The sequence below is a fragment of the Dendropsophus ebraccatus genome, chromosome 5 (genome assembly GCF_027789765.1).
Source record: "Dendropsophus ebraccatus isolate aDenEbr1 chromosome 5, aDenEbr1.pat, whole genome shotgun sequence".
Lineage (NCBI taxonomy): Eukaryota > Metazoa > Chordata > Amphibia > Anura > Hylidae > Dendropsophus > Dendropsophus ebraccatus.
In genome coordinates, this window is record NC_091458.1 from 2,686,074 (window position 1) to 2,706,914 (window position 20,841).

Consider the following 20,841-nt stretch of genomic DNA (forward strand, 5'->3'; position numbering starts at 1 on the left):
ACTCAGGTTCTTACACCCACGGATCTGATAGAATTCCTAATGACACTTTTGTTAGTTTGATTTCCTGTTTATTTCACCCAGTCTGATTGTACAATCATTATTGCTCACACTCCTTATCATGGACGTCTCTGAGGTTGGTGACGCCCAGTATTGCTGATCTCTCACAGGTTGGTCACGATCAGTAGCCCTGGTCGTTGATATGGGGTGACCTGTATCTATACACGTGTTAGGACTTAAGGGTGGGCTAAGGGATGACCTGTATCTGTGTGTTAGGATTTGGTGGGGGAGGGGGTGTGATCAGTATCTGTGTTAGGGTGTGGGGTGGAGGGGGGGTGATGATCTGTATCTGTTTGTTAGGATCAGGGACGGTGGGGCAGGGTGGGCTGTGAGATGGTCTGTATCTATGTGTTAGGATTGGGGGGGCTGTGGGATGGTCTGTATCTATGTGTTAGGATTGGGGGGGCAGGGGGGGCTGTGGGATGGTCTGTATCTATGTGTTAGGATTGGGGGGGCAGGGGGGGCTGTGGGATGGTCTGTATCTATGTGTTAGGATTGGGGGGGCAGGGGGGGCTGTGGAATGGTCTGTATCTATGTGTTAGGATTGGGGGGGCAGGGGGGGCTGTGGGATGGTCTGTATCTATGTGTTAGGATTGGGGGGGCAGGGGGATGGTCTGTATCTATGTGTTAGGATTGGGGGGGGGGCTGTAGGATCACTTGTATCTGTGCGTTAGGATTGGAGGTGGTGGGGCAGAGTCTGGAGAGGGGCAGGGTGGGCTGTGGGATCACTTGTATCTGTGCGTTAGGATTGGAGGTGGTGGGGCAGAGTCTGGAGAGGGGCAGGGTGGGCTGTGGGATCACTTGTATCTGTGCGTTAGGATTGGAGGTGGTGGGGCAGAGTCTGGAGAGGGGCAGGGTGGGCTGTAGGATGATCTGTATAGATACGTGTGTTAGGATCCGGGGACAGGATCCTTGGAAGAGCAGAGTAGTTTGTCGGATGAGTTGTAGATGTCCAGCAGTGCAGGAGGATAAGGAACGTAGAGTCGGTAGGAGGACGGGTTGGGTCAGGTGGGATGATCTGTATCCATGTGTGTGTTATCATCAGGGGGGGTTGAGTGGAATGTTCTATTGAATGGTTGGGTGTAGTGTTTAATCCAGTTGGGTGTGACCTGTAAAGTGTGAGGGTCGGGGTGTCCAATTGTGCAGGTCACACTTGTTGTGTAAGGAGACATCATTCACTATGAGACTCCCTCAATGTGCAAATCATTCTGAAAGTGACAACAAGGAGTCCACAGAGGACAGAGCGGGCCTCCTGAGATGTGCGGAGACCTCACTGTTCTCCAGTCCCTGGCCGGCTCCCGGGGGCCTCATCTCTCCACAGATTATTATGCAGGTTTTATCTGTTCCGTCTCCCCTCAGGCCGAGACGCAGAGCGGACATGTTTCTGGATAGATCCAGCAGATCTGACCATATGACCATATGACCATTCAGCACAGAGACTTCCTCTTCTGAGTCGGCTTCCCATAGACCTCCAGATCCTTACACATCTGCGGGTCATTGGATCGCCCAGTACGCAAAGCACAGAGGACACCAGTCTTGCACGACTCCTGGCAGACCTCGCCCACATGGCCCTTGTGGTAGAGAAACCAGAAGGTCTGGAAAAGCCGATCATCCCGGAGGAATCTCTGCACCAGGTCCTCCCAGTCGGACGGGTAGGCGGATTTCATCCCGTAGGTGCTGAGTGCGCTGTAAAGGAGGCTCCAGGGTGGGTCCTCGTTGGGCTTCTTGTTGGCCTCAGTCAGGTTCAGGATATAGGTTTGATGGTCTAACACCACGTGTGAGCTCTCTGGGTACTCCCCATCCACCAGGTACACACGGAAGCCTGGAGACCAAGACACCATTAGTGATATCCACCATAAGGAGACATGGGGAGGAGAAGAAGAAGAGAAGATTGTAAACCAGATCAACCCCCTCACACAACCAGATCATACCATGGGAAGAGGAGAAGACACGGAGAGAAGAAGAAGAGAAGAGTCTAAGCAAGATCAAACCTCTCCCCCCCCCCCCCCAAATCAGATTACACCAGGGGAAGAGGAGAAGACACGGAGAGAAGAAGAACAGAAGTGTCTAAAGGCCCTATTCCACGGATTGGATATCGGCCGCTACGGACGATAATCATCCCGTGGAATAGATCACGGACGATAATCATCCCGTTGTATAGGAGCTTTGGCAGCAGACGCTGCACTATCCTATGGGCTGCCCGGACGATCAGTGATCACCTGGGCAGCTCCCCGCCGCCCCCTCCCGCACTCACCCGCGTTGAATAGCGGCAGCAGCGAGCGGGGAACGAGGAGCAAACGAGCGCTGAGAGCGCTTGTTTGCTCCTCTATGACGACACGTGGAATTGGGGCTCAAGCAAGATCAAACCCCTCCCCCCCCAATCAGATTACACCATGGGAAGAGGAGAAGACACGGAGAGAAGAAGAAGAGAAGAGTCTAAGCAAGATCAAACCTCCCCCCCAATCTGCAGCTTTGTCCTGGCCTGTATCTTGTAGAGGGTATCGCTGGCGCGGTGATCCTCAGGACGTCCTTTCCTCCTGAGGGGTCTAGCACTGCATTCTAGCTGATGTTACTTGCTAACTTGGAACACTCTTTCTGTGCGTCTCTCTCTCTCCAACTCCTGACTAGAGAACTCCCCCACCAAGAAATGACCCCCCTTTTATAGGGGCGAACTAAGTCTCCCTGTGATTGTTGGTGCTGTGTGTGCTAGAGGAAGAAAGAAGGAGATAGGACAGAGAAAGGAGGAAACCGGCCGGCACCTGTGACTGGACATAAGAACAACATGAGACAGAAAACACTTCACCATGTGTATTCCTTCAGCTGGGCCCAACATAAGGCAGACGAAAACACAGTAGTGACACCTAGTGGAGAAAATGCAGAATACTCTGACTATATCCCACTATGAGAAGCTGATATGAGAGAAGAAGAGAAGAGTCCAATGCTGCGTTTACACGTAACGATTATCGTGCAAATTTGCGCAATAACGTTCGAATTCAAACGATAATCGAATGTGTAAATGCAGCGAACGATCAAACGACGAGCAAGAAATCGTTCATTTTCATCTTTAAACATGTTATCAAATCGTCGTTGATCATTCACAAAAAATTCGCAGATGGTTCCGTGTGAACAGTCGCTCGCCGATTTAACCAATGTGTGAGATAGGCTTAAGCGATCGCAAAATGAATTTTCCATATGAAATATTGTACCTTCTAAACGCTGATCGTTATGAAAATAAAATCGTTACTCTGACTGCGCTAATCGTACGATCGGGCGAATTATCGTTTCATGTAGACGCAGCATAAGCAAGATCAAACCCCTCCCCCCCAATCAGATTACACCATGGGAAGAGGAGAAGACACGGAGAGAAGAAGAGAAAAGTCTAATGCTGCGTTTACACGGAACGATTATTGTTATTATTTCCGCTAAAACGATCGCATTTGAGTGATAATCGTTCCGTGTAAAGACAGCAAATGATCAAGCGACGAGCGAAAAATCGTTCATTCATTCTTTCAACATGTTCTCAAATCGCCGTTCGTTAAATATTCGCAGATCGCTTTGTGTAAACAGTCTTTCAAAGATTCACACTATGTAAAAGATGGGCTTAAGCAATCTTAAAAACGATCGCAATAACGATTTCTCTTACGAATTTTCTAACGATTTATTAGTCTAAACGCTGATTGTTCTAAAAACCAAATTGTTGCATCAAAATCGTTAAACGATCGATTGGGCGAATTATCGCTTCATGTAAACGCAGCATATGCAAGATCAACCCCCCCCCAATCAGATTACCCCAGGGGAAGAGGAGAGCACTGGGCAGCAGTTTATATGTCCAATACTTCTCTCCGCTGGAATAATCTGGTAAGGAAAGTTGGGTGCCCCTCATGGTTATCAGGTGTTACTACATCTACTAATATCCATTGTTATCACCTGCCTAGATGATGATGACCTTGTACATCTAGTAAGGGCCCTTTTACACAGAAAGATTATCTGAGAGATTATCTGCCAAAGATTTGAAGCCAAAGCCAGGACTGGATTTGAAAAGAGGAGAAATCTCAGGCTTTCCTGTATGACCTGATCTCTGATTATGGTCTGTTCCTGGTTTTGGCTTCAAATCTTTGTCAGATAATCTTCCTGTGTAAAAGGGCCCTTAGAGGGACCAGGCCTCCCCCATAGTGGTATAGTGAGAAGGAGGAGATATGCTGTGATGATAATGGTGGGGCTGGTGGTGGGGGTGGTGATGGTGGGGGTGGTGGTGGTGGTGGTGATGGTGGGGGTGATGGTGGGGGTGGTGGTGGTGATGGTGGGGGTGGTGGTGGTGGTGGTGGTGATGGTGGGGGTGGTGGTGGGGGTGGTGGTGATGGTGATGGTGGGGGTGGTGGTGATGGTGATGGTGATGGTGGTGGTGGTGGTGATGGTGATGGTGATGGTGGGGGTGATGGTGATGGTGGTGGTGGTGGTGATGGTGATGGTGGTGGTGATGGTGGGTGGTGGTGGGGGTGGTGATGGTGGGTGGTGGTGGTGGTGATGGTGGGGGTGGTGGTGATGGTGGGGGTGGTGGTGATGGTGGGGGTGATGGTGGTGGTGGGGGTGATGGTGGTGGTGGGGGTGGTGGGGGTGGTGGGGTGGTGGTGGGTGGTGATGGTGGGTGGTGGTGGGGTGGTGATGGTGGGGGTGGTGGTGGTGATGGTGGGGGTGGTGGTGATGGTGGGGGTGATGGTGGGGGTGGTGGTGGGGGTGGTGATGGTGGGGGTGGTGGGTGGTGGGGGGGGTGGTGATGGTGGGGCTGGTGATGGTGGGGGTGATGGTGGGGTGGTGTGATGGTGGGTGGTGGTGATGGTGGGGGTGGTGTGGGGGTGATGGTGGGTGATGGTGGGGCTGGTGGTGGGGGTGATGGTGGGGGGGGTGGTGATGGTGGGGGTGGTGTGGGGTGGTGGTGGTGATGGTGGGGGTGGTGGTGGTGATGGTGGGTGGGGTGGTGTGGTGGTGGGTGGGTGGTGTGGTGGTGGGGGGTGGTGGTGGGGGGTGGTGTGATGGTGGGTGGTGGTGGTGATGGTGGTGGTGATGGTGATGGTGGTGGTGGTGATGGTGGGTGGTGATGGTGGGTGGGGCTGGTGGTGATGGTGGGGCTGGTGGTGATGGTGGGGGTGATGTGATGGTGTGGGGGGGGTGGTGGTGGTGGTGATGGTGGGTGGTGGTGGTGATGGTGGGGCTGGTGGTGATGGTGGGGGTGGTGGTGGTGGGTGGTGGTGGTGATGGTGGGGCTGGTGGTGATGGTGGGGCTGGTGGTGATGGTGGGGGTGATGTGATGGTGTGGGGGGGTGATGTGATGGTGTGGGGGGGGGGGTGGTGATGGGGGTGATGGGGGGGGTGGTGGTGTTGGTGGGGCTGGTGGTGATGGTGGGGGTGGTGGTGGTGGGTGGTGGTGGGGGTGGTGGTGGGGGTGGGGGGTGATGGTGGTGGTGATGGTGGGTGGTGGTGGTGATGGTGGTGGTGGTGGTGGTGATGGTGGGGGTGGTGGTGGGGGTGGTGGTGGGGATGGTGGGTGGTGGTGGGGGGGGTGGTGGTGGTGGTGGTGGGGTGGGGGGGGTGATGTGGTGGTGATGGTGGGTGGTGGTGATGGTGGGGCTGGTGGTGATGGTGGGGGTGGTGGTGGTTGGGTGGTGGTGGGGGTGGTGGTGGTGATGGGTGGTGGTGGGGGTGGTGGTGGTGATGGGGGGGTGGGGGGGGTGGGGGTTATGTGGGTGGTGTGTGGTGATGGTGGGGCTTGGTGGTGATGGTTGGGGTTGTGGTGGTTGGGTGGTGGTGGGGGTGGTGATGGGTGGTGGTGGGGGTGTGGGGGTGATGGTGGTGGTGATGGTGGGTGGTGGTGGTGATGGTGGGGGTGGTGATGGTGGGGGTGGTGGTGGGTGGGGGTGGTGATGGTGGGTGGTGGTGGGGGTGGTGGTGGTGATGGGTGGTGGTGGGGTGGGGGGTGATGTGATGGTGGGGTGGTGATGGTGGGGGGCTGGTGGTGGTGATGTGTGGGGTGGTGGTGGTGGGGGGTGGTGGTGGGGGTGGTGGGGGTGGGGGGGTGATAGTGATGGTGGGGGTGGTGATGGTGGTGGTGATGGTGGGGGGGTGGTGGGGGGGGTGATGGTGTGGGGGGGTGGTGAGGTAGGTGGTGAATGGTGGGGTTGGTGGGGGTGGTGGTGTGGTGATGGTGGGGCTGGGTGGTGATGGTGGGGGTGATGGTGGGGGGGGGTGGTGGGATGGTGGTGGTGGTGATGGTGGGGGTGATGGTGGGGGGGGGTGATGGGGGGGGGGGGTGATGGCGGGGGGGGGTGATGGGGGGGTGGTGGTAATGGTGGTGGTGGTGGTGGGTGGTGGTGGTGATGATGATGGTGGGTGGTGGTGGTGGGGCTGGTGGTGATGGTGGGGGTGATGGTGTGGGGGGGGGGGTGGTGATGGTGGTGGTGGTGGGGGTGGTGATGGTGGGGGTGGTGGTGATAGTGGTGATGGTGGGGGTGATGGTGGTGATGGTGGTGGGGGTGGTGATGGTGGTGGTGGTGGTGGTGGTGGGGGGGGGGGTGGTGATGGTGGGGGTGGTGGTGGGGCTGGTGGTGATGGTGGTGGTGGTGGTGGTGGTGGGGGGGGAGTGGTGATGGTGGTGGTGGTGGGGGTGGTGATGGTGGGGGTGGTGGTGATAGTGGTGATGGTGGGGGTGATGGTGGTGATGGTGGTGGGGGTGGTGGTGGTGATGGTGGTGGTGGGGGGGGGGGTGGTGATGGTGGGGGTGGTAGTTACCTGGATTCAGATTGACAAAGGTTGTGACGCTGGGTGCGATAAAGGCCACAGACAGTGGCCGAGACAAGGTCTCCTCATCATAGAAGATCTCAAACTCATCCAAGTGGGTGTGTCCAAAGAACTGAGCGGCGATGGTGCCCTCATACCTGCGGAGAGCGAAGAGAAGGGGAAGAGGTGATTACCCGAGGCTCCTCAGAGCCACCATTATTAGAGAGAGCCCGGGGGGCCACAGGAGATGAGGGAACAGGGGTATACACTAGGAAAGCACAGCATACAGAGAGTATACAGATATCAGGATGTAAGCGGGGGCGGGGCCTGCAGCATCTGTATCCCACCCACCACTGGATGATAGAGCAGGCTCCTCAAAGGAGAGAGTATAGAGAGCTCCATAGTGTCACTGCTCTTACAGAAGAGAATATACTGCTGTACCCCACTAGTAACTGTGACCTAACACTGCCCTCTGCTGTACCCCACTAGTAACTGTACCCCAACACTGACCCCTGCTGTACCCCACTAGTAACTGTGACCTAACACTGCCCCCTGCTGTACTCCACTAGTAACTGTGCCCCAACACTGCCCCCTGCTGTACCCCACTAGTAACTGTGCTCCAACACTGCCCCCTGCTGTACCCCACTAGTAACTGTACCCCAACACTGACCCCTGCTGTACCCCACTAGTAACTGCCCCATCACTGCCCCCTGCTGTAACTGTGCCCAATAATAATGAGGTCACTCTGCTTTCCTGTATATATTGGGTAGTTATAGCCCCCCCCCCCCATAATAATGAGGTCACTCTGCTTTCCTGTATATATTGGGTAGTTATAGCCCCCCCCCCATAATAATGACGTCCTCCTGCTTTCCTGTATATATTGGGTAGTTATAGCCCCCCCCATAATAATGATGTCACTCTGCTTTCCTGTATATTGGGGTATAGCCCCCCCCCATAATAATGAGGTCACTCTGCTTCCCTGTATATATTGGGGTAGTTATAGCCCCCCCCCCCCATAATAATGAGGTCACATCTGCTTTCCTGTATATATTGGGGTAGTTATAGCCCCCCCCCCATAATAATGAGGTCCACTCTGCCTTTCCTGTATATATTGGGGTATAGCCCACCCCCCATAATAATGAGGTCACTCTGCTTTCCTGTATATATTGGGGTATAGCCCCCCCCCATAATAATGAGGTCACTCTGCTTTCCTGTATATATTGGGTAGTTATAGCCCCCCCCCCATAAGAATGAGGTCACTCTGCTTTCCTGTATATATTGGGGTAGTTATAGCCCCCCCCCATAATAATGAGGTCACTCTGCTTTCCTGTATATATTGGGGTATAGCCCCCCCCCATAATAATGAGGTCACTCTGCTTTCCTGTATATATTGGGTAGTTATAGCCCCCCCATAATAATGAGGTCACTCTGCTTTCCTGTATATATTGGGGTATAGCCCCCCCCCCATAATAATGAGGTCACTCTGCTTCCCTGTATATATTGGGGTAGTTATAGCCCCCCCCCCCATAATAATGAGGTCACTCTGCTTTCCTGTATATATTGGGTAGTTATAGCCCCCCCCCCCCATAATAATGAGGTCACTCTGCTTTCCTGTATATATTGGGGTAGTTATAGCCCCCCATAATAATGAGGTCACTCTGCTTTCCTGTATATATTGGGTTGTTATAGCCCCCCCCCCCATAATAATGAGGTCACTCTGCTTTCCTGTATATATTGGGTAGTTATAGCCCCCCCATAATAATGAGGTCACTCTGCTTTCCTGTATATATTGGGGTAGTTATAGTCCCCCCCCCATAATAATGAGGTCACTCTGCTTTCCTGTATATATTGGGGTATAGCCCCCCCCCATAATATGAGGTCACTCTGCTTTCCTGTATATATTGGGGTAGTTATAGCCCCCCCCCCATAATAATGAGGTCACTCTGCTTTCCTGTATATATTGGGGTATAGCCCCCCCCATAATAATGAGGTCACTCTGCTTTCCTGTATATATTGGGTAGTTATAGCCCCCCCCCCCATAATAATGAGGTCACTCTGCTTTCCTGTATATATTGGGTAGTTATAGCCCCCCCCGCCCCCATAATAATGACGTCCCCCTGCTTTCCTGTATATATTGGGTAGTTATAGTCCCCCATAATAATGAGGTCACTCTGCTTTCCTGTATATATTGGGTAGTTGTAGCCCCCCCGTCCCCCATAATAATGAGGTCACTCTGCTTTCCTGTATATATTGGGTAGTTATAGCCCCCCCCCCATAATAATGAGGTCACTCTGCTTTCCTGTATATATTGGGGTATAGCCCCCCCATAATAATGAGGTCACTCTGCTTTCCTGTATATATTGGGGTATAGCCCCCCCCCATAATAATGAGGTCACTCTGCTTTCCTGTATATATTGGGTAGTTATAGCCCCCCCCCCCATAATAATGACGTCCCCCTGCTTTCCTGTATATATTGGGTAGTTATAGCCCCCCCCCCCCATAATAATGATGTCACTCTGCTTTCCTGTATATATTGGGGTATAGCCCCCCCATAATAATGAGGTCACTCTGCTTTCCTGTATATATTGGGTAGTTATAGCCCCCCCCCCCATAATAATGATGTCACTCTGCTTTCCTGTATATATTGGGGTATAGCCCCCCCCCACCATAATAATGAGGTCACTCTGCTTTCCTGTATATATTGGGGTATAGCCCCCCCCACCATAATAATGAGGTCACTCTGCTTTCCTGTATATATTGGGTAGTTATAGCCCCCCCCCCCCATAATAATGAGGTCACTCTGCTTTCCTGTATATATTGGGGTATAGCCCCCCCCCCCATAATAATGAGGTCACTCTGCTTTCCTGTATATATTGGGTAGTTATAGCCCCCCCCCCCATAATAATGAGGTCTCTCTGCTTTCCTGTATATATTGGGTAGTTATAGTCCCCCATAATAATGAGGTCACTCTGCTTTCCTGTATATATTGGGGTATAGCCCCCCCCCCCCCATAATAATGAGGTCACCCTGCTTTCCTGTATATATTGGGTAGTTATAGCCCCCCCATAATATGAGGTCACTCTGCTTTCCTGTATATATTGGGTAGTTATAGTCCCCCATAATAATGAGGTCACTCTGCTTTCCTGTATATATTGGGTAGTTATAGCCCCCCCCCCATAATAATGAGGTCACTCTGCTTTCCTGTATATATTGGGGTAGTTATAGCCCCCCCCCCATAATAATGAGGTCACTCTGCTTTCCTGTATATATTGGGTAGTTATAGCCCCCCCCCCATAATAATGAGGTCACTCTGCTTTCCTGTATATATTGGGGTATAGCCCCCCCCCATAATAATGAGGTCACTCTGCTTTCCTGTATATATTGGGTAGTTATAGCCCCCCCCCCATAATAATGACGTCCTCCTGCTTTCCTGTAATATATTGGGGTAGTTATAGCCCCCCCCCCCATAATAATGAGGTCACCCTGCTTTCCTGTATATATTGGGGTAGTTATAGCCCCCCCCCATAATAATGAGGTCACTCTGCTTTCCTGTATTTTTTGGGGTATAGCCCCCCCATAATAATGAGGTCACTCTTCTTTCCTGTTTATATTGGGGTTGTTATAGCCCCCCCCCCCATAATAATGAGGTCACTCTGCTTTCCTGTATATATTGGGGTATAGCCCCCCCCCATAATAATGAGGTCACTCTGCTTTCCTGTATATATTGGGGTAGTTATAGTCCCCCCCCCCACAATAATGTGGTCACTCTGCTTTCCTGTATATATTGGGTAGTTATAGCCCCCCCCCCCCCATAATAATGAGGTCACTCTGCTTTCCTGTATATATTGGGGTATAGCCCCCCCCCCCATAATAATGAGGTCACTCTGCTTTCCTGTATATATTGGGTAGTTATAGCCCCCCCCCCCCATAATAATGAGGTCACTCTGCTTTCCTGTATATATTGGGGTATAGCCCCCCCCCCCATAATAATGAGGTCACTCTGCTTTCCTGTATATATTGGGTAGTTATAGCCCCCCCCCCATAATAATGAGGTCACTCTGCTTTCCTGTATATATTGGGTAGTTATAGGCCCCCCCCCCCCCATAATAATGATGTCACTCTGCTTTCCTGTATATATTGGGGTATAGCCCCCCCCCCATAATAATGAGGTCACTCTGCTTTCCTGTATATATTGGGGTAGTTATAGCCCCCCCCCCCCCATAATAATGAGGTCACTCTGCTTTCCTGTATATATTGGGTAGTTATAGCCCCCCCATAATAATGAGGTCACTCTGCTTTCCTGTATATATTGGGTAGTTATAGCCCCCCCCCCCATAATAATGAGGTCACTCTGCTTTCCTGTATATATTGGGGTAGTTATAGCCCCCCCCCCCCATAATAATGAGGTCACTCTGCTTTCCTGTATATATTGGGTAGTTATAGCCCCCCCCCCATAATAATGAGGTCACTCTGCTTTCCTGTATATATTGGGGTAGTTATAGCCCCCCCCCCCCATAATAATGAGGTCACTCTGCTTTCCTGTATATATTGGGTAGTTATAGCCCCCCCCCCCCATAATAATGAGGTCACTCTGCTTTCCTGTATATATTGGGTAGTTATAGCCCCCCCCCCCATAATAATGAGGTCACTCTGCTTTCCTGTATATATTGGGTAGTTATAGCCCCCCCCCCCCATAATAATGAGGTCACTCTGCTTTCCTGTATATATTGGGGTATAGCCCCCCCCCCATAATAATGAGGTCACTCTGCTTTCCTGTATATATTGGGTAGTTATAGCCCCCCCCCCATAATAATGAGGTCACTCTGCTTTCCTGTATATATTGGGGTAGTTATAGCCCCCCCCCATAATAATGAGGTCACCCTGCTTTCCTGTATATATTGGGTAGTTATAGCCCCCCCCCCCATAATAATGAGGTCACTCTGCTTTCCTGTATATATTGGGGTAGTTATAGCCCCCCCCCATAATAATGAGGTCACCCTGCTTTCCTGTATATATTGGGTAGTTATAGCCCCCCCCCCCATAATAATGAGGTCACCCTGCTTTCCTGTATATATTGGGCAGTTATAGACTCTTACTGGATATATATATATATATAGGAGGTCTCTGTTCTCCGCTGACCGGTTTGGCACGTCAGTTCTTTGTGCGGACTCCCCCTATATTTATCACTCAGGAGGGCAGAATTCCAAGCAGAGTTCACGGCACGGATTCCGCTCACAATATCTGCCTGTCTTTCGCAGTGTGAATGGGCTCTTATATACTCCTATAAGAATTGTATTATTCTTCCTCCCTTCCCTTATTTCTATCCAAAGAGACTCCACATTATATCCCATATATCCTCCTGCAGAATGGGCTTAGAGCAGGAGTATACACATAGGCCTCAGCCCTCTCCCCTATAGGCAGACCCCTCCCCTATAGGCAGACCCCTCCCCTCTATAGGCAGACCTCTCCCTCTATAGGCAGACCCCTCCCCTCTATAGGCGCCACCCCCTATAGGCAGACCCCTCCCCCTATAGGCAAACCCCTCCCCATATAGGCAGACCCCTCCCCCTATAGCCAGACCCCTCCCCTATAGGCAGACCCCTCCCTCTATAGGCAGACCCCTCCCTCTATAGGCAGACCCCTCCCTCTATAGGCAGACCCCTCCCCCTATAGGCAGACCCCTCCCCCTATAGGCAGACCCCTCCCCTGTATAGGCAGACCCCTCCCCCTATAGGCAGACCCCTCCCTCTATAGGCAGACCTCTCCCTCTATAGGCAGACCCCTCCCCATATAGGCAGACCCCTCCCCCTATAGGCAAACCCCTCCCCATATAGGCAGACCCCTCCCCCTATAGGCAGACCCCTCCCCTATAGGCAGACCCCTCCCCTATAGGCAGACCCCTCCCTCTATAGGCAGACCTCTCCCTCTATAGGAAGACCCCTCCCCCTATAGGCAGACCCCTCCCCCTATAGGCAGACCCCTCCCCTCTATAGGCAGACCCCTCCCCCTATAGGCAGACCCCTCCCTCTATAGGCAGACCTCTCCCTCTATAGGCAGACCCCTCCCCATATAGGCAGACCCCTCCCCCTATAGGCAAACCCCTCCCCATATAGGCAGACCCCTCCCCCTATAGGCAGACCCCTCCCCTATAGGCAGACCCCTCCCCTATAGGCAGACCCCTCCCTCTATAGGCAGACCCCTCCCCATATAGGCAGACCCCTCCCCCTATAGGCAGACCCCTCCCCCTATAGGCAGACCCCTCCCCTCTATAGGCAGACCCCTCCCCCTATAGGCAGACCCCTCCCTCTATAGGCAGACCTCTCCCTCTATAGGCAGACCCCTCCCCATATAGGCAGACCCCTCCCCCTATAGGCAAACTCCTCCCCATATAGGCAGACCCCTCCCCCTATAGGCAGACCCCTCCCCCTATAGGCAGACCCCTCCCTCTATAGGCAGACCCCTCCCCATATAGGCAGACCCCTCCCCCTATAGGCAGACCCCTCCCCCTATAGGCAGACCCCTCCCCCTATAGGCAGACCCCTCCCCTCTATAGGCAGACCCCTCCCCCTATAGGCAGACCCCTCCCTCTATAGGCAGACCTCTCCCTCTATAGGCAGACCCCTCCCCATATAGGCAGACCCCTCCCCCTTTCATATTTTTATGGTAATTTCCCAACAGACTATAACCCTGCAGATTAACCGCCCAGTCATCCCGCTGCGTCTATAGGGATCACCCCCCCGCGTCTATAGGGATCACCCAGCCGCGTCTTTAGGGATCACCCCCCCACATCTCGCTTATCCCCACTGTATAATATTCCTCTTCTTCCTCAGATTTATTAGTGAGGCTTCTGGCTTTCGTATTCATAGACCTAACTGTGCTGTGATTATATGGGTGGAGCACAGGGAGGATATGGGTGGAGCATCTCTGCCAATCACTAACCCCTCCCCCGAGGTGCTGACCTGTTAACAATCCGGTAATAATTCCAGCTCCAGCTCTTCAGACAGAGACCCGGGGGGATGTGACCGATGATGTGCACCTAATAACAAGGAGGAGAATGAGCTGCCACTCAGGAACACCCCATGTGACCTAGTATCATATCATTATATCAGTGATGTCATCAAGGAGGCGGGCTGTGACTACCTCTCTATACACATAATATACAGGGGGCGGGGCTGTGACTACCTCTCTATACACAGGATATACAGGGGGCAGGGCTGTGACTACCTCTCTATACACAGGATATACAGAGGGCGGGGCTGTGACTACCTCTCTATACACAGGATATACAGGGGGCAGGGCTGTGACTACCTCTCTATACACAGGATATACAGGGGGCGGGGCTGTGACTACCTCTCTATACACATAATATACAGGGGGCGGGCTGTGACTACCTCTCTATACACAGGATATACAGGGGGCAGGGCTGTGACTACCTCTCTATACACAGGATATACAGGGGGCGGGGCTGTGACTACCTCTCTATACACAGGATATACAGGGGGAGGGGCTGTGACTACCTCTTTATACACAGGATATACAGGGGGCGGGGCTGTGACTACCTCTCTATACACAGGATACACAGGGGGCGGGGCTGTGACTACCTCTATATACAGAATATACAGGGGGCGGGGCTGTGACTACCTCTCTATACACAGGGGGCGGGGCTGTGACTACCTCTCTCTATACAGGGGGCGGGGCTGTGACTACCTCTCTATACACAGGATATACAGGGGGGCGGGGCTGTGACTACCTCTCTATACACATGATATACAGGGGGCGGGGCTGTGACTACCTCTCTATACACAGGATATACAGGGGGCAGGGCTGTGACTACCTCTCTATACACAGGATATACAGGGGGCGGGGCTGTGACTACCTCTCTATACACAGGATATACAGGGGGCGGGGCTGTGACTACCTCTTTATACACAGGATATACAGGGGGCGGGGCTGTGACTACCTCTCTATACACAGGATATACAGGGGGCGGGGCTGTGACTACCTCTTTATACACAGGATATACAGGGGGCGGGGCTGTGACTACCTCTCTATATACAGGGGGCGGGGCTGTGACTACCTCTATACACAGAATATACAGGGGGCGGGGCCGTGACTACCTCTCTATACACAGGATATACCGTCTGTGACACCGGTGCTGTACGTTATATGGTGCTCACCTTCTCGTGGTCGTTCTCGGCCTCCTGGAGGACCCCCACCAACCACTGCAGCTGCCCCGCCGGATCGGTATAATTGATGATAAGCCAGAAATTCTCTATGGCACAAAAGTTCATATTGAGAGATACCAGGCGCAGGCCTGGCGCAATCCTGGTGGTGTAAAAGCCAGCGGTCCTGTAAGAGACAGAGGGTCAGGGGGTTCTCCTATATGGAGGGCAGTAAGGGTAGGTAAATGGGGGAGAGCTTACCTGAGCGTCTCCAGCGCCGGACGGGGCAGCCAGCTCTCCCATTCCTGTGCCATGGCATGGTAGAGCCAGCTGGAGGACAGATTGCCATACACTGAGGGGGGTGGGAAGCTGTTGACGGGCGCGCTCTCATGGTTCCCCACCGCAGGGTATACGGGTACTGGGCCCAGATACTTCTTCAGGAGTGCGGTAATGGTTGTGAGGGCGTGCAGCTGTTGTGCCCGCGTCTGTTCCCACACATTGTGAGCCGGGATGTCTCCCGTCCAGTACACCCGCTCAAACGGTCCATTGGTGGCAACATGGCGGAGGAGAGACTGGATGGTGTGCAGAGGTAGGTCACAGGTGCTGTACTCCCCCCAGTAACCCGAGGGCTTGTGACCACTGGAGGATGAGTGGTTGCGGCAACACAGCGGCTCCTTGCAGGTAGCGGGGGCCCCGGGGGAGTAGCTGTGGTCCCAATGTATGTCTGTGAGGAAGAGGATCCGGGAGACAGGAGACCCCGGCTGGGGTGGCACAGGGGGGTGTATGGGGGGCTTTGGCACAGGTGGGAGGGTAATATTCCAGTCTGATCCAATATCCCAGTGTCCACAATCGGTGCCCAGGAGAAGCCCACAGACCTCCGAAGGGCGCAGCACCGACATCACCCAGGCCATGATCATGTCCCGCTTAAAGAGCTCCACCACCTGCTCACACACTCTCGGCTCCTCCAAGTGCAAAGTCTTACAGACCTTCACAGCGACCTCCGCCACCAGCTCCATGTTACTCTCCACCTGCAGAGACACGAGAGAACACTAGTGTCACCGCTACGGGGCAGGGTCTCCTGTCAGTAACCGCTACGGGGCAGGGTCTCCTGTCAGTAACCGATACGGGGCAGGGTCTCCTGTCAGTAACCGCTACGGGGCAGGGTCTCCTGTCAGTAACCGATACGGGGCAGGGTCTCCTGTCAGTAACCGCTACGGGGCAGGGTCTCCTGTCAGTAACCGATACGGGGCAGGGTCTCCTGTCAGTAACCGATACGGGGCAGGGTCTCCTGTCAGTAACCGATACGGGGCAGGGTCTCCTGTCAGTAACCGATACGGGGCAGGGTCTCCTGTCAGTAACCACTATGAGGCAGGGTCTTCTGTCAGTAACCGCTACGGGGCAGGGTCTCCTGTCAGTAACCGCTACGGGGCAGGGTCTCCTGTCAGTAACCGATACGGGGCAGGGTCTCCTGTCAGTAACCGATACGGGGCAGGGTCTCCTGTCAGTAACCGATATGGGGCAGGGTCTCCTGTCAGTAACAGATATGGGGCAGGGTCTCCTGTCTGTAACCGATACGGGGCAGGGTCTCCTGTCAGTCACCACTATGGGGCAAGGTCTCCTGTCTGTAACAGATATGGGGCAGGGTCTCCTGTTAGTAACCGCTATGAGGCAGTGTCTTCTGTCAGTAACCGATACGGGGCAGGGTCTCCTGTCAGTCACCACTATGGGGCAGTGTCTCCTGTCAGTAACTGCTATGGGGCAGTGTCTCCTGTCAGTAACTGCTATGGGACAGTGTCTCCTCTCAGTAACTGCTATGGGGCAGGGTCTTGTGTCAGTAACTGCTATGGGGCAGGGTCTCCTCTCGGTAACTGCTATGGGGCAGGGTCTCCTTTCAGTAACTGATATGGGGCAGGCTCTCCTGTCAGTAAACGCTATGGGGCAGTGTCTCCTTTCAGTAAATGATATGTAGCAGTGTCTCCTGTCAGTAACTGCTATAGTGCAGGGTCTCGTGTCAGTAAATGCTATGGGGCAGGGTCTCCTGTCAGTAACCGATATGGGGCAGGGTCTCCTGTCAGTAACTGCTATCGTGCAGGGTCTCGTGTCAGTAAATGCTATGGTGCAGGGTCTCGTGTCAGTAAATGCTTTGGGGCAGGGTCTCCTGTCAGTAACCGATATGGGGCAGGGTCTCCTGTCAGTAACCGATATGGGGCAGGGTCTCCTGTCAGTAACCGATACGGGGCAGGGTCTCCTCTCGGTAACTGCTATGGGGCAGGGTCTCCTCTCAGTAACTGCTATGGGGCAGGGTCTTGTGTCAGTAAATGCTATGGGGCAGGGTCTCCTGTCAGTAACTGCTATGGGGCAGGGTCTCCTCTCAGTAACTGATATGGGGCAGGGTCTCCTCTCAGTAACTGATATGGGGCAGGGTCTCCTCTCAGTAACTGATATGGGGCAGGCTCTCCTGTCAGTAAACGCTATGGGGCAGTGTCTCCTTTCAGTAAATGATATGTAGCAGTGTCTCCTGTCAGTAACTGCTATGGTGCAGGGTCTCGTGTCAGTAACTGCTATGGGGCAGGGTCTCGTGTCAGTAACTGCTATGGGGCAGGGTCTCCTGTCTGTAACAGATATGGGGCAGGGTCTCCTCTCAGTAACTGATATGGGGCAGGGTCTCCTCTCAGTAACTGATATGGGGCAGGGTCTCCTCTCAGTAACTGATATGGGGCAGGCTCTCCTGTCAGTAAACGCTATGGGGCAGTGTCTCCTTTCAGTAAATGATATGTAGCAGTGTCTCCTGTCAGTAACTGCTATGGTGCAGGGTCTCGTGTCAGTAAATGCTATGGGGCAGGGTCTCGTGTCAGTAAATGCTATGGGGCAGGGTTTCCTGTCTGTAACAGATATGGGACAGGGTCTCCTGTCAGTAACCGCTACGGGGCAGGGTCTCCTGTCTGTAACCGATATGGGGCAGGGTCTCCTGTCAGTAACCTCTATCACACTATGTATTCAGGATATCTCTGTGCGGATCGATCAGCGATTAACCCCCTGACTGCTGGATGAGGTTTAGCCTCTTCCTTCACACTAGACACAAGGAGCAGAATAAGGCGAATTAACCCCTTGTGTGCTGTATCATACATAGGAACCGATGCGACTAGTAATTAACCCCTTGCTGCTCAGTCTGTGTGACCCCCCCCCCCCCCCCCCCAATATTACACTATTGCCATTAACCCCTTACATACCTCCCCTCAGCAGGACAGTCCGGCTATATACCAGGAGCATTAACCCCTTACACACCTCCCCTCAGCAGGACAGTCTGGTTATATACCAGGAGCATTAACCCCTTACACGTCTCCCCTCAGCAGGACAGTCTGGTTATATACCAGGAGCATTAACCCCTTACACACCTCCCCTCAGCAGGACAGTCTGGTTATATACCAGGAGCATTAACCCCTTACACACCTCCCCTCAGCAGGACAGTCTGGTTATATACCAGGAGCATTAACCCCTTACATGTCTCCCCTCAGCAGGACAGTCTGGTTATATACCAGGAGCATTAACCCCTTACACGTCTCCCCTCAGCAGGACAGTCTGGTTATATACCAGGAGCATTAACCCCTTACACGTCTCCCCTCAGCAGGACAGTCTGGTTATATACCAGGAGCATTAACCCCTTACATGTCTCCCCTCAGCAGGACAGTCTGGTTATATACCAGGAGCATTAACCCCTTACACGTCTCCCCTCATCAGGACAGTCTGGTTATACACAAGGAGCATTAACCCCTTACACACCTCCCCTCATCAGGACAGTCTGGTTATATACCAGGAGCATTAACCCCTTACATGTCTCCCCTCAGCAGGACAGTCTGGTTATATACCAGGAGCATTAACCCCTTACACACCTCCCCTCAGCAGGACAGTCTGGTTATACACAAGGAGCATTAACCCCTTACACACCTCCCCTCAGCAGGACAGTCTGGTTATATACCAGGAGCATTAACCCCTTACATGTCTCACCTCAGCAGGACAGTCTGGTTATATACCAGGAGCATTAACCCCTTACACACCTCCCCTCATCAGGACCGTCTGGTTATATACCAGGAGCATTAACCCCTTACACACCTCCCCTCAGCAGGACAGTCTGGTTATACACAAGGAGCATTAACCCCTTACACGTCTCCCCTCAGCAGGACAGTCCGGCTGTATACAAGAAGCGTTAACCCCTTACACGTCTCCCCTCAGCAGGACAGTCTGGTTATACACAAGGAGCATTAACCCTTTCCATGGTGCTTTCACTCTTAGCACTGTTACCTGCAGGCTGATGTCCAGGGCGATGACCAGGGCTTTACATGTGGTGCAGGTGACATTAGTCCATCCGTATCTCACCTCCGGCCCCATGGGGGATACAGGAAGGCCTGTGCTGGAGGGCCACGAAATGAGGAGAATGAAGAGACCCCCAAGAGACCAGACTGTCCTGTGTGCCATGTCGGGGGCTCCCATCTCTGCCTCACAATCTCTCACTTTTCTCGGCTTGTTTCATTTACTTGCTCCCCAGCTGGATGTCTCTAATGCCGTCTCATCCAATGTGTCTCATCTAATGCCGTCTCATCTATTGCCGTCTCATCTAATGCCGTCTCATCTATTGCCGTCTCATCTAATGCCGTCTCATCTATTGCCGTCTCATCTAATGCCGTCTCATCCAATGTGTCTCATCTAATGCCGTCTCATCTAATGCCGTCTCATCCAATGTGTCTCATCTAATGCAGTCTCATCTAAAGCCGTCTCATCTAAAGCCGTCTCATCTAAAGCCGTCTCATGTAAAGCCGTCTCATGTAAAGCTGTCTCATGTAAAGCTGTCTCATGTAAAGCCGTCTCATTTAATGCCGTCTCATCTATCCAGCTTCTGTCTGTCTCTGTGCGGAGCTGTGAGTGCTGACCTCAGGTGACAACACCCTGAACCCGGAAGAGACTGCAGGGGGAGGAGGAGAGGAAGGAGGAGAAAAGAGAGGGGGAGGACAGAGAGGTGAGGAGAGAGAGGGCAGGGGGAGGATAGAGAGGAGGAGAGATCACAGGGGGAGGATAGAGAGGAGGAGGGAGGAGGAGAGATCACAGGGGGAGGACAGAGAGGAGGAGAGAGAGGAGGAGGGAGGAGGAGAGATCACAGGGGGAGGACAGAGAGGAGGAGAGATGATAACAGGGGGAGGATAGAGAGGAGGAGAGATGATAACAGGGGGAGGATAGAGAGGAGGAGAGAGAGGACAGGAGGAGGATAGAGAGGAGAAGGGAGAGGACAGGGGGAGGATAGAGAGGTGGAGGGAGAGGACAGGGGGAGGATAGAGAGGTGGAGGGAGAGGACAGGGGGAGGATAGAGAGGTGGAGGGAGAGGACAGGGGGAGGATAGAGAGGTGGAGGGAGAGGACAGGGGGAGGATAGAGAGGTGGAGGGAGAGGACAGGGGGAGGATAGAGAGGTGGAGGGAGAGGACAGGGGGAGGATAGAGAGGAGAAGGGAGAGGACAGGGGGAGGATAGAGAGGTGGAGGAAGAGGACAGGGGGAGGATAGAGAGGTGGAGGGAGAGGACAGGGGGAGGATAGAGAGGAGGAGAGAGCGCAGGGACTGGAGGACTGTGTGGGGTGAGTCTGCAGGGGGTGGAGAGAGAGGAGGAGATAGATGGAGGGGGGAGAGATCCAGATTCCCAGTAAACAGAGATCATGGGACAGTCACGCTGGATTCAGGGAATGATCAGGTTTAACCCTTCATGTGCCTTGTTCCTCCCATCACTAACACAGACAGAGAGCTGAACCGTTCATGTATACAGACAAATGGAAATCATTTTATAGATAAAAACACTATGGGGGACATTT

At 53.2% G+C, this 20,841-nt stretch overlaps 1 protein-coding gene across 2 annotated transcripts; it reads right to left on the reverse strand.

Moving 5' to 3' along the window:
- Positions 1–309: 309 nt before the first annotated feature.
- On the reverse strand, positions 310–20,262 carry SMPD1 (sphingomyelin phosphodiesterase 1). Of its 2 annotated transcripts, XM_069969302.1 has the most exons (7): positions 19,290–20,262; positions 15,252–16,018; positions 15,006–15,177; positions 13,788–13,864; positions 6,841–6,986; positions 2,861–2,918; positions 1,704–1,879 (listed from the first exon to the last, which is right to left on the reverse strand). In XM_069969302.1, exons 1-7 carry the CDS (start codon positions 19,476–19,478, stop codon positions 1,792–1,794), a joined length of 1,497 nt encoding a protein of 498 aa, XP_069825403.1. In that variant the 5' UTR covers positions 19,479–20,262; the 3' UTR covers positions 1,704–1,791. The 2 variants fall into 2 exon arrangements, with proteins under 2 accessions (XP_069825402.1, XP_069825403.1); XM_069969301.1 differs by lacking the exon at positions 2,861–2,918 and having other exon boundaries at positions 310–1,879; positions 19,290–20,222.
- Positions 20,263–20,841: the final 579 nt, after the last annotated feature.